The sequence below is a fragment of the Henningerozyma blattae genome, chromosome 10 (assembly GCF_000315915.1).
Source record: "Henningerozyma blattae CBS 6284 chromosome 10, complete genome".
NCBI lineage: Eukaryota > Fungi > Ascomycota > Saccharomycetes > Saccharomycetales > Saccharomycetaceae > Henningerozyma > Henningerozyma blattae.
The window spans coordinates 434585-448367 of record NC_020194.1 but is presented as its reverse complement, the minus strand read 5'-3'; the positions used below and the strand labels follow the sequence as shown (position 1 = coordinate 448367).

The following is a 13783-nucleotide window of genomic DNA, read 5'->3' as shown; positions in this document are numbered from 1 at the left end:
TATAATAAATCTAACAAATATTATCTCCATTATCTAAGATATAGCTTTTCTAAAAATAACAAGAAAAAAAGTCCTATTTCTGCAAATCCCCCTTTAAACGGTTTCGATCCCGCATTCTAATACTGGGAATCTTGTCCTATTTGCCACTTCTAATAACCCTGACAAATTCTCCTGGCAGTCCGTGGAAAGCCTTTTTACTTATAGGCCGACTACCCCCTAAACGCAACCGGCTGTGCATGTGCCGTGGTTCCTTTGTGACTCCGTGGTTTTGCGATGCCTTCTCCAGAATGTTCTGTAGGGAGACCGGAATTATGAGATTGCCGTCGGAGATAGCCTGTAGGGTGAACAGATGGCCCGAAAGGTATATCCGTCGGATATACTTGATTTGGAAAATATATGGGCGGATATGAGGGCAGATTATTATATTACTGTGCTATTATGTTATTATGCTCTCTGAGACTGTTTTTTGCGAAAAGTAGCTTGGAGGTCTTTCAAAGTGGACATGCTAGTGTTGGATTTAGAGTGTTCATTTTTTGCCTGTTGGAAAAGGGCTCTGGAAAGAAGAACAGAGCTAGACTTGTCGTTATTGTTCAAGTCATTAGCTAATTGGTTCATTACTTCCTCATTTACATCAGATATTGATGGGTCAGGTGAAAGATCTTGTTTCATGAGCATGTTAATATCATTAGCAGCTGTACTTTGGGGGTGGCGCGTATCTCCCAGTTTACAAGGTTTCCCATCGGTTTTAAGATCATATAAATACTCTTTATTGGTGCCATATCTTCTACTAGTTGAGAAATAATCATTATCTTTGTTGTAGGGATCGCCCTCTGCTATTTCTTCGTCATATTTCCTTCCATTTTTAGTACTGGAGATAGAATTATCAATAGATCTGAGATTATGGAAAGATTTTTTACTTTCAACAACTTCTCCATTTAACAGGTATTCTGCAGTGTTGACATGACTCAAGGGAATACTATTTGTGTCAATACTTTTGGATTTTCTCTTTTGGACGGATGGAGATCTTCCTAAGGAGCTTGCAGGTAATGTATTGGTTGGTGATACATAATTTTCTTCAGTTGTTTCATCTTCATCGTCACAATCAGAAGTACCCACTGAACGGTAGTCTCTTAAAGCATCTCTTTCTTCAGATTGTCCTCCAGGTATATATTCCATCCCATCAGTATTATTTATTGATTGTTCTTCGTTAGAAAAGTCTTCATTTCCGATTAAAGATTCTGGCTTTTCATAAACATCATAATAAATATCCGGAGAAATATTGGCTTTTTTTATGTTACCTAGCTCAATTCTTTTTTCTGCCTCTATTAATTGTTTTTCAATAACATTTTGTTTTTCAAGCTTTAGTCGTTCGATCTCAATTTGTTGTTTAAGTAATTCTTCTTTTTTTTTCCTTTCTTGTTGAGCATTATATGTCAACTTTTTTTCTTTTAATTTTGTCTCTTCATGCTTTTGAGGCTTCTCTTTCCCTAACTTAGCAAGCTTTCGGTCCTTTTCAATATTGGCTTCTTTTTTCTTTATACGATCAATTCGTTTTAGGTTAGTAAGTTTTTTTTTATTGATTTGCTCTTGATATTTTTTCAATTCTTCTTCAAATTTTTTTTCCTGTATTCGAAGTTTTTGTTGAGCTATAAATTCTTCTTCTAGACTCTTTTTGTCCTTGGGATCATTTTGTTTTTTTCTCTTTGCCATCATTTCAATTTGTTTGGTTTTTCTGGCAATTTCAAGTTCTTCCTGTTTTTGCATCAATTTTAAGGTGGCAAGTTTCTTTTTACATTCTTCTAATTCAATGGCTTCCTTAAAAGTGTCTAACTTCTTGTCATTTTCTTTCTGTTTACTAGTTTTATCTATTAGTCCTAATGATCTATAACCTGTAATCTCCTTTTGAGAAGCAACTTTTGCGGTATATCGAGGTATATCAAGATTTCTAGCATCATTTTCGTCACCATCATCACCATCATCATTCTCTAAAACGGTATTTTCAACAGAATTGGTTAGCAGCGGATCAATAGAAGATGGTATTCTTGATCTATTTATTTGAGCCTCATTAGTAGTCGTAGTAGTAGCACTTGGAAGGAAACTATATGAAGATAACGAGTCATGCTGGTTAGTATCAGTAGGACTCTCAGAGTCTTGTAGGTGTTTGATATAATTACTCCCGCTACTAGAACTGTTTGAATTAGGTATATATGCCGAGGGAATAGGGTTTTTTAAATTAGATGATTCGTTTACTGAGTGCATAATACTTGGAGTTGCCCTTGGAGAATTTTTCTTAATAATTAGTGGAGTTGTCTTTTTCATTATTGGAGAACTATTTTTGGAAGGTTGGATGGTAGAGTTAGTTGAAGAATAATTACTATCACTACCCCCTTTGATCAGAGCTTTTTGGTATGTTCGTTCGTCTAAATAAAATGTGGAAAGATCCCAATTTATTAATTCAGGCACATGGCCATCAAATGCCTGCATATAAATGTTTACTAGAGATTTAACAAATATTGTGCGTTCTCTTGAACTATTTGTTTGCCAATGATAATTTTTAGACAATCTACAAATAAATCTATTTTCTGAGTCGACATCTTTTTCAATTGAAGTTAATTCAGCTAATTTCCAAGTTCTACCAATTCGGAAAACTCCAGATTGGATTTCTTTAGCCTTATGTACTTCTACTATTTTTTTATCATATGGCTTTGTACTTATAATTATTATTCGGTTTTTTCTATATTCAACTCCTAAGTCATGCGGAGGTCTAATATTTGGATAATTTGGGTCTTCCGTGATTCTAACATGTGTAATATATTTGTTGGGTGCTTCAAAGGTCTTTGAATTAGGTTTGCTGAAACAACTTAAAATAATATTTCTTCGATCTCTATCGTATTGGTTGGCTAAAAAGTTAGAACGTCGACGAGGCTCATATGCTTCAGACTTCCTTCTTGGATCAAAATGAAAGTCTCCTATGACCGACGAAGGATATCCCCAAGAGCCTCTATTAGGATTATATTGGATTGATGAGTTTCTAGTTTGAATAGGAGTGCTGCACACGTATGTTATGGGAGTAATACCAGTAGCACTATTAGTTAGTCCAGATATAGAAGCAGTATGTGCCGGAATGTAATACGTAGGTTGTCCATCTAGCGCTGGTGGGCCTTCAATTATTGGTGGTATAATTTGTTGTCCATTCAATGATACAGCTCTTGTGCTTGGTGGAACAAACGAACTTGAATTAGAGGTGGCTCGTGGATTAGGCTTTGTTATCGAATCGCTCGATATCTTTTCATCTTTAGACGAGGTTTTACTTCTTCTTCTAAAAATACTATGTCTAGGTTCTCTTGGATTTACATCATTATTTTTAATTTCATCATTGGATGAATTCTTGGATTTTTTTCTGAAACTAAATTTTCGTCCAAACATAAATATTTATACTTATAAGAGAGTTGCTTTGACTGATATGTCTGTTACTGATTTCTTTTTTAGTTATAAAAGACTAATCAACAGAAAAAACAAATAAATGATAAAGAAAAAAAATTATCATTATGTTAATGGAAGACAAATGAAATTCCAGAATAAACTAAAAATTATCTTTTATAAGAATTACTCTTGCTATTTCAAAACATAACTGAACGTAAATCAGCTTTCCCACACAAGTGAATTTTAAGGTCCCTAATGGTAGTGGAGATGGGTTCCAGAGCCACCCTTAATTTTTTATTTAATTTAAGGATAGATACTAGTTTGATTTCCAAAATTCGTTCCACTTAAGATTCCTCTATAAATTAATACACCTCTCTATATGAGTTAAAGGGAAAGTAAATTTATGAGCAAGAAACATACTCAAATTAGTCTCTTAAAAAATAGAAATCATTTCTGGGAATTTTTTTTTACATTCCAAAGAGGAGAAGAGGATATATTTGTATTGAAATTGTTGCCTTTTCTCGGAGTTTGGTAAATGAAATAAGGTACATTAAAGAAGGCGAATTTCCAAATCAGGATAATAGCTAGCATTCATATTAGGGAATAAAATGTTTAAATTTGACCATCCAAAATCGCCTGGTCAAGTTATTCCTATGATGAATTTAAGGCCATTTTAGCACAAGTACTTATTATTAAACCTATTTGGCATCAATATCGACTTTGAAATTTATAATTTCCCATTGTAGCTATAACCAATTAAAATTATTATATAGATTAACAATTCCGGGTAAATAGCACGCTGTGGCTTTCTGTCAAATATCTACAATAATCACTTATATATTGAACAAAATTATTTTAAAATATTTATTGTTCAGACAATAAGCTAAATGGAATAGTAGCTGATCTAAGTCACGATCATAATATCATATAGCGTATTATATCTAGTTAGATCATATCTTGTTTATGTTATCTATTTAATTACTCTGTGTGCCAAATCACGCACAAATGTTGAGATAATTTGTAGTCGCATAGGCCTCCGAAAATAGTTTGGTCACAAGTTTTAACAAGATATTTTTTATTGAGTAGCATTGCCTGTATCTTATTATAGTAAAATAAATATGCAAATTAACGAAGTCTTTGGCGGTTCATTTTTTTTCACTATTTAGAAAATAGCCGGCTATAATTCCCTCGGATGCCAGATTCAAGAAGGGAAAGTAGGGATAAGAGCGAATAAGTGACAATTAGCAAAACTCTACAGAAAAAAAAGATAAAACCTTAATAATATAAAGAAACTTAGCCTCGCGACCTTTTTTCTCCCTTCCATTGAAATCAATTTTGCAATAGATCTTCCAATACATATCTAACAAATTTTAAAACTGATTCAAAGTTTAAACTTCAATATGTCATCTGAACAAGACGGCACACCATTAAATCAATCAAATACATTGCCAATACCAGATGAGCTAAAAACTCCGGCACCTACCCCTAATGATGGTATAGATTCAGTCCCAGTCATACCTACAAGTCGTCCACATAAGAGACAAACGCTAGCTTCTATACCAGTATCAGAAGCTAAATCGGGAGATAATGTGGAACCACATCCATCTTTACCAAAAGGCAGGCCTGTTAATAGATCCAAAACCTCAGCAGATTTAGAGCCAGAGCAACAAAGAAATCGTTCATTATCTCCAAAACTACCAGCTACTAGGCCAGCAAAAAAAATGTCTACTAAAGACTTGGATATTTTAGTCGATAACGATAGTCAGAAATTAAAGGAAACAAATATTCAAAGGAAACAGACAGGCGATATTAGCCCAGAAACCGAACCAATTGTACCCAGTAGGCCTAAGCACGCAATAACAGAAGTGGAACCAATTCTAGCTAAAGAGCCAGTTGTTCCTCAAAGGCCTAAGCAAACAGTTTCAGAAACTGAGCCAACTTCTATTCCTGAGCGTACTATTCCTAGAAGACCAAAGACAACTTCAGATTCGAACACTATGGATCCTGACACAAATATTGAAATAGAAACTCCACATATTCCATCAAGACCCTCAAGGGAATCAACAACTGTAGTTTCTGAAATAGAACGCCAAATACCAATCGAAGAAAAAGCAGCTCAATCTGAATTACATAACCAAATTAAAGAACCCTATATTCCTCAGAGACCAAAAAGAGAAAATACATCAGTTATTTCCACTGAAGAACTAGAAGAGTCAGTTGCAGAAAAAGTTCAGGAACCAGTTATCCCTACGAGACCAAAAAGTCCAGTTAAACTTAATACACCAGAATCAGGGTTCCAGAAATTGAATAAAACAGTTAATGAATCATCTGGTTCTACACATCAAATATCAGAAAACGTTAATCCAATGGAAGGTAACTTAATAATTGAACAGTTAAAAGGTAAGTTAACGAAAATGCAAAAGCCAGCCTCAGATGTTGAAAATACTATAGAAGATAAGCCAACTGAAGACGACCTAATTATAAGCGCTTTGAAATCTAAGTTAACTAAGCATGAAAAGCATGAGGATACAACAAAGCCTGAAAATGTAGGACGTGAAAAATTAGAGACAAACGAATCGCTGGATGAACAAATTGCAATTGACCAGTTGAAAAATGAACTAGTAGAAACAGAAATGCCTAATATGGAAGAGAATATTGAAAAAAATGTGTCTGAGAAAGTTGAAGCGGCAAATTCTACCAAGGAAAATTCTACTGATGAAGACTTGACCCCCAAGTTAACAGAATTTCAAAAGGCAGAAGTTCAGAATGAGATGTCAATTCCAGAGAATGAAGAAGCAAATCTTGAAACAGATAAGATATCAAATGAATCTAAAAGTACTATTGGAGATAGTATCCCCGATGTACCATCTAGACCATCCCATCGTTTTACCCAGTCAAAAAACTCTGAATTAGATAACGGTTTAGAAATTGACGTGAAGAAAGAATCTCAACCAAAGGCAAGTGCAAGTTCAGAAGAGTTAGAAGTAAAACTTGAGGAAAAAAATAAGGATGACGGAGTAGAATCGCCAAAAGCTGTAAAAAGGGAGGAACTTAAAGACGAGCCAAAAGTCATCGAAATTTCGAAACTAGAACCAAAGGAAGAAGTAGTAACAGAATCTACCCTAAAGGCAGAAAATGTAGGTGAAGAAATTCCAACTACAACTAATAGGCTAGAACCTAAATCTGATAAGTCTGAAGTTGTGAAACCAAAGAAGAAAGGTCCTCCACCACCACCAAAAAAGCCATCATCAAAGATTGCTGCCTTACATGAAATGCTAAAGAGAAAGACATTGCAAGAAATTGATGACACTGACGAAAAGCCTGCTATTAATGAGATAAGTAATGAAGTGGCACCTGATCGTAAAGAAGCTAGTAGGTCACCGGTTAATAAATTTACTGGCGCAAAAGCTCAATTTGCAAATAATTTAAACGGTCTATTTGCCCTTCCAGGTATGACTCCTCAAAACTTGCCACCAGCATTAAGCAAAAAATTAGCGCCTGCATCTGAAAATGCTGGCACTTCAATCGCTACACAAGATGAATCACCTAAAACTGACTCAACAGTTACATTGACTAAGCGTAGAGCCAAAGGGCCACGTGGTCGTAAACTACCAACTAATGTGGCACAAATTGAGAAAGTTGTCGTTGAAAATAATACAAATGAAATTCAAGTGTTTTCTACTTGGAAAGTTACTTGGCCAAGAAGTAAGTCAGAGCCTACAACAATTGAGCCTTCTAATATAGAGGAAGCTACTGAACAGATTACTATTGCTAAGCCCTTAGCGGTTAAAAATCCTCCATTAGAAGCTTCTATTGAAGATGAATCGTTGGCTTCAACTAATATTGAAAAAACTTCGAATTCTATTGATAACTCAAAACAAGAACCATATGCAAAAAGTGATTTGTCTGAAAAAATTCAGGAAGATGAAGTTGAAATTTCGAAGCATAATATTGAAGATGAACAATTTACCATCATCGATAACCAGACTATGAATCCTACAGCAAAAAAACCTATTTTAAATGAGAAATTTGAGACTGCAAATAATAATAAAACACAAGTAGATGATGATCAAGTTGCTGGGGAGAAGGATAATGTAACAAACGATTTAACAAGTAGATTACAAAAAGTTATAAGTCAAGCGGAAGAAGCTAGAGATTCATTGATATCAGAAGAGAATCTTTCAGTATTGGATGCGGTCGATTCCAGAGATCAACAAGGTATTGCAGAAAGATTTGAAAGTGAATTAGAAAAAACAGTTGAAAAGCAAATGGAAGCTGAGTTTATGAAAAGTGATCAAAACCTAGAAAATTTACTCAATGAAATGGAGGATCATTTGTAATTAGTCTTTACATAATATATACATATATATGCATGTATAACGTGTTTTTCTTTTGTGTTATTACTCTTGTTCTCGATTATTATTATTTCCTTATTCTTTTACATCATTTAATATTTTATAATATTAGTTTGCCTATGTTTATTCACTAAATTTTAGATATTATTCCTACCTGAAACATGTCTGTGTCCCAAGGCCTATATTTCATTTTAGAGTAGACGCGCAATTGAAGATCTTAATATGTGCTATTCGCTAAGATTCCCGATTAAGAATTAAAAAAATACGGTCCCGCTGAAGATATTAAAAAAAAACGCCTATCAAAGAGAGGCTTTAAAAAAAAATAAAAAGAGTAATAATTTTTTTTATTTTTTTTTGGCTGTAATTATTAATTGGATATAGAAATTAAGATATTTGTTGAATTTCCACCATATATATATAAAAAAATTTGCATAATAATTCATATAAAACACGATAGCTATGGTGGTAGACACGACTTATTATGATATCCTTGGGATAACACCAACTGCTACTCAAGCAGAAATTAAAAAAGCCTATAGAAAGAAATCTATAAAAGAACACCCTGATAAAAATCCAAATGATCCTACAGCTACAGAAAGGTTTCAACAAATCTCTGAAGCTTACCAAGTGTTGAGTGATGAGCATTTGAGAAATAACTATGATCAATTTGGTAAAGAACAAGCTATACCAAAGGAAGGGTTTGAAGATGCAGGAGACTTATTTTCAGTTATATTTGGTGGCGATGCATTTGAATCATATATTGGTGAATTAAGTCTAATGAAAAATATTCAAAAACAAGAAGAATTAAGTGCAGAAGAGGAAAGAGAAAAGGCAAGAAAAGAAGGACAAGAGAGTTCGGAAAATACAGCAGATAAAGAAAAAGATTCTAAATTAGATAAGAAATCAACAAATCAAAGTAGTACTGGTGGTGGTAGTTATAGTGGCAATAACTATAAAGAAGAAGTTCATGGTGATATCTTCCATCCTGAACTTTCAAAATCTAGCACAAGACCAAACACAGATACTAATTCTACCAATCATAGTAGTGATGAAAAATTACTTCATGGTAGTACGCTAGAATGTTCTTCTTCGAATGTAGATAAATCGGAAGTTGAAGAAGAAAGGAAAAAAACTAAACAAGAAGAATTTGAGGAAGAAAATCGATTACAAACACAAGAAAAGGTAAATAAATTAAGTCAAAATTTGATCGAGAAATTATCTATTTTAACTGAAAGTGTATATGATGACGAGTGTAAAATCTCGTTCGTCAAAAAATTTGAAGCAGAAGCTAATATTTTAAAGATGGAATCATTTGGACAAGAAATATTGCATACAATTGGGGACATATATGTTGAAAGATCTCGAATTTATATTTCTAAACAAAAGATGTTTGGCATTGGTAGTGTTTTCCAATCTATCAAGGCCAAAGGTGGGTTATTTATGGATGGTGTTCGTACAGTGAGTGCTGCTTTAGATGCACAAAATACATTAAAAGAATTAGAGAAGATGAAAGAAGAAAATCAAAGTGAAGTACCTATAATTGGTAAAGATGGTAAAGAGAGAATTAAGCCTACAATGGAGGAAGTTTCTAAAAAAGAGCAAATATTAATGGGGAAAGTGCTATGGGCTGCATGGCATGCCACTAAATTTGAAATCACAGGGATATTAAGGAAAGTATGTGATAAAGTGTTGTATGATGAGAGTCTTGATTTAAATAGCCAATTTAAAAGAGCAGAAAGTTTGAAATTATTGGGTAAAGTATTCCAAAATACTGTGAGAACTAAAGCTGAAGAAGAAGAAGCTCATGTATTTGAAGAATTTGTAGCAGAAGCTATTAAAAAGCATAGTAAGCCTGCACATGCTAATAAATAGGGTGTGCTGTGATATACGGATGTAAATACTTTTGGAGGGTGATTGCAACAATTTTTTTTAAAAGTAAATAAATCCATAAAAAAATATTTATATAACAAGCATAATTTTTTGTAGTATTATATGTGTTTCCCTGTGGTTTCCGATATGTTTCCCAAACCGCCTCGATGGGAAACGGGGGCACGGCAATAAAGGATTCTGGGCCAAAATGCAAACCCTTTTTTCAGTGTGGTACAAAAAGAAACAACGAGAAAATGCGGGGTGACATTAGAGAATTTGAGGGGTAGTATAGAATAAAGGGAATTAAAAAATTTTTCACTGCATAAAAAAAATAATTACAATTAAATATATATTTATAAACGAACTTCATGTAATATACAAACTATTTATTATATTGTAGTACTTCTTTTGAAAGGGAAAAATGTGTATAAGAAAATCAAATCATCAAAAATTTAATAATGCGTAATAAAAGTTTAAAATCTTGTATAATGAGTAAGGCCAGCCTATAAGAAAAAATCAATTATGAGATAAAAATGGGAGAGGGAAGGAAGGATAATTGAAAGTTTCTTAGATCAACATAGCAGCGACAGCTAAGACACCAGCACCCATACCGGCAGCGACCTTACCAGCACCGTTACTGGTTTGTTGAGAGATGGTAGCTTGGATTTGACCGTCAGTAATTTGAGAGACAGCATCAACAGAAGACTTGGCGGAAGTAGCTTGAGTGGTAGCCTTGGAAGTAGTTTCAGCCTTGGTAGTGGAGGCCTTAGATTCAGTCTTGGATTCAGTCTTGGTAGTTTCTGGAGCCTTGGAAGATTCAGTCTTGGATTCAGTCTTGGTAGTTTCTGGAGCCTTGGAAGATTCAGTCTTGGATTCAGTCTTGGTGGTTTCTGGAGCCTTGGAAGAGGTTTCTGGGGCCTTGGTAGAAGTGGTTTCTGGGGCCTTAGAAGAAGCTTCGGCAGCCTTACCACCGTTGATGGTAGCCAATTGTGGTTCCAATCTGGAAGAGTACCATGGTAAAGCAGAGATCAAAGAGTTAACTTGGTTCATGTCCAATTGGTCGTACATGGTGGTGTAGTCCTTGTTACCAGAAGCGTAAGCAGCGTAAACCTTCATGACGGAGTCTGGAATGGTGATATCTGGGTTACCAACCAAACCAGCATAGTCAGTTAAGTGATCATTGATGTCTTGAACAACAACGTTGATTTCAGCGGCATCAGATTCAGAGACAGCGAAGGCAGTGGAGGCAATAGCAGCGGCAGCAACGAAGAATTTAGCGAAAGACATTATTAAAATAGTTGGATTGGTGGAAGATATTTGAGAGAGTGTGAATTGATTTGATTCTGGTTTCTTTGTAATTGAAAACTGAGAGAGAAATGAATATTACTTGGAGTATCCGGACCCTTATATATGAGAGATGGGAGACAATTGGCATGGCACCCACATAAGAATAAAATACAATTGGGCAAAAATACAAAGAAACTAGCAATGTTGGATTGCTTGTTGACAGTTTACTTGTTGACTGTTGATTGTTGATAGGAGGTTCTAGATGATGGGTTGACAGTAGTAGTGGTGGCAGCAATAGAATGTAGTGTGTGGAGACCATATTGCAATGGCAAAAAAGAAAAATGCCCTCCACCAAGAGAGTAAACCAGGCAATTGGCGGCATAGAATTGTTGGGTAATAGCAAATCTGACACTCCCGATGAACAAATAAGCGTACACTAGAAGCATGGCAATAGGCATATCACTTCTACAGCCAAGGACCGCAAACGGCAATAAGGAGCGGGTACAGACAGATACGGGCAGAACTGGGCCGAGATCCACAGAGATCCCCGCAGCAAATGTGACTCCCGTACACCCGCCAGGTGGCAATCACTCTACCGCAAACGGTATCAATACCCGGATGTGTTTATGTGTGTGTTGGTGGGTTTGTTGGGTGGATTAATTGATGCAAGAGTAAACAGCAAGAGTGAATAGCAAGATTATAGTGAAGATTATAGTGAAGATTGAATGCAAGAAGGTTCTAGTAAGATTGGAGAGTAGATAGTCTGGCAGTAAAGAAAGAAAGAGTTTAGCAGTATGGCTGGCCGTCTGCTATCGCTGCTTCAAAGGGAAACTTCTCCGTCGTTCTCTCCTCTTTAAGCCGCATGCTATCCCTTGTGGCAACTTTTGCAGAGGATCTATTTTTGTAGTTATCTATATTGAGAACAATAGACTATCAAACTATCTACATTCATGGTATGAATTCACACCCCATGCATACTCTTGTATATCCTTTGTCTTTTGTGGCATTCGAAAAGCGATGACCTTTTCCCATTTGAATTTTTCAGATTTCAATTTTTCAATTCTTTTTCCATTCAGAATTTCAAGAATGCGGAAAAGTATAAGTAAATAAAAAATCCACCAATTTTAAAAAACCAATTTTTGAAAAAATGCCGATTAAAAGAATAAGTAAGATATATATATCTTCCTATATGTATTTCCTAATGCGTCTATGTGTGCCTACTTGCATGTCCTTGCCATTCCGGTAAATATCTACAAACTAGAAAGAAAAAGTAACAGAAAAAGAGAAAGAAAAGGAAAAAACCAACAAATCCACCTGCTATTGTTTCATTTCTTTTTCGTCTTCAGTTCTTTTTTTCGTCCTGTCTATCAAAGGGTCTACGATTTACCCTGATCCAAGATTTACCAGCATCACACTTGTATCCCTTTTTAAAGTACGATCCGTACAAGGCAAAAAGTGAAACAATAAATATTTAAAGTGTAAAACTATAACTGCTTTGTTTGTCTGTTTGTTACTTGTGCATACTAATTATCTTTTAACAGGTGGCATATTATGGCGCCAGTTAGTGCTTCTATTATAACCTTATCACTCAATACTGTACAAAGAAAGCTCACCTGTTATGTTGTGAGTTCTATTTGGAACGGCATTATGTTATAAGGAAAGGAACAATTGTTTGTTCTTCCACTCTTTGTAGGTATATCTTGGCATTACATAGAAGTAATAGTATTGCGCCTGAATGTGTGTATTGTCTTTGGGTTAGAGATAACAAAACCCTTGGGTATTCCTATATACAATTCTGTGTTGAAGTCTTGTTTTATATTTTATATTAAATTTTTATTTCCTTTTGATTTACTCAATTACCTACAGAAACATAAATAAACAAAACATTGATAGATGAAAGAAACATCAAATAAAGACCATTCCAATTGAATGACAATTTCCAACCATGATAATATCAGCTATTTCGCCTTTTTCACTATCTTGTGACTGCCCAGGCTATTTTCAATTCTTGACATAAGTGTTAAGCAATGCTACTAAGGAAAGAGGCCAAGTTCAAGTCTTTTGTATAAGAGTATCGATTCTAGGTCTATTGTAATAATAAAGTTTTACGATTTCTTCACAGTATTGATGTCAATAGTAGAGGTAAGGCAAAGTCGGAAAGGAACTCGCAGCTATCTTTTCAACTATTCTTCAAAATTTAGCTTTGGTTTATGATTTTGTTTAGCAGCATAAAGAAGTGCCTCAACTTGCGAAGACTCATTAAAATAAGTAGGGAGCCAGGGTATTGTTACTGCTGGGATTATTTCAGCCATTTATGCAAATGTGAGAGAGTTATGCCGAATATTACAAACTAGAAAAGCGTTTACAAGGAGAGAAATAGTGGAAAAAAATTGTTGCAGTTTGTACTAGCTACAAAACTGGATTCGCTAAAAAAGAAAGAGTAATGGAAATTGCTGAATTATAAGGACCATTCCAAGATCCAAGCTAGTCTACCAATGATAAGGCTGCGAGGAAATTTATGTGCAGTGCACACGGCAATATTAGTGGTTAAATAAACTTTTTGTAGAATACGTGAAAACTTGGTGAAAAAATAAGAGACGTAACTGGTATTACACTAGAATAGTCGGGATGAAAGAAAATGAGAACTTTCTTTTTTTTTTACTACTAGATACCGTGGTTCTAGATCATCAAATCTTACAGAGTAGTAGAAGTTGTAGTGATGCTATGGCTTGTCATGGATATATTTTTATTCTAATATATTTAGAAAAAAATAATGTCAGGACTATGTGATAACATTCGTTGTCATATATGCTCTCCCATAGCTAAATAACGAAAAAAGATCTACGTGG

General features: G+C 34.7%; 4 protein-coding genes across 4 annotated transcripts; 2 read left to right on the top strand and 2 right to left on the bottom strand.

The window, feature by feature from the left end:
- Nucleotides 1–444: 444 nt before the first annotated feature.
- Nucleotides 445–3426, bottom strand: TBLA0J01890 (uncharacterized protein; the record flags this gene model as incomplete). The annotated part of the gene is made up of 1 exon (XM_004182656.1): nt 445–3426. The coding sequence occupies one exon, from the start codon at nt 3424–3426 to the stop codon at nt 445–447; it is 2982 nt and encodes a 993-aa protein (XP_004182704.1).
- A 1397-nt stretch (nt 3427–4823) lies between these two features.
- On the top strand, nt 4824–7763 carry AIM21 (Aim21p; the record flags this gene model as incomplete). The annotated part of the gene is made up of 1 exon (XM_004182655.1): nt 4824–7763. One exon carries the CDS (start codon nt 4824–4826, stop codon nt 7761–7763), a length of 2940 nt encoding a protein of 979 aa, XP_004182703.1.
- Nucleotides 7764–8237: 474 nt separating this feature from the next.
- Nucleotides 8238–9650, top strand: DJP1 (Djp1p; the record flags this gene model as incomplete). The annotated part of the gene is made up of 1 exon (XM_004182654.1): nt 8238–9650. One exon carries the CDS (start codon nt 8238–8240, stop codon nt 9648–9650), a length of 1413 nt encoding a protein of 470 aa, XP_004182702.1.
- A 564-nt stretch (nt 9651–10214) lies between these two features.
- On the bottom strand, nt 10215–10934 carry TBLA0J01865 (uncharacterized protein; the record flags this gene model as incomplete). Its single annotated transcript, XM_004182653.1, has 1 exon — nt 10215–10934. The coding sequence occupies one exon, from the start codon at nt 10932–10934 to the stop codon at nt 10215–10217; it is 720 nt and encodes a 239-aa protein (XP_004182701.1).
- Between the last annotated feature and the right edge of the window lie 2849 nt (nt 10935–13783).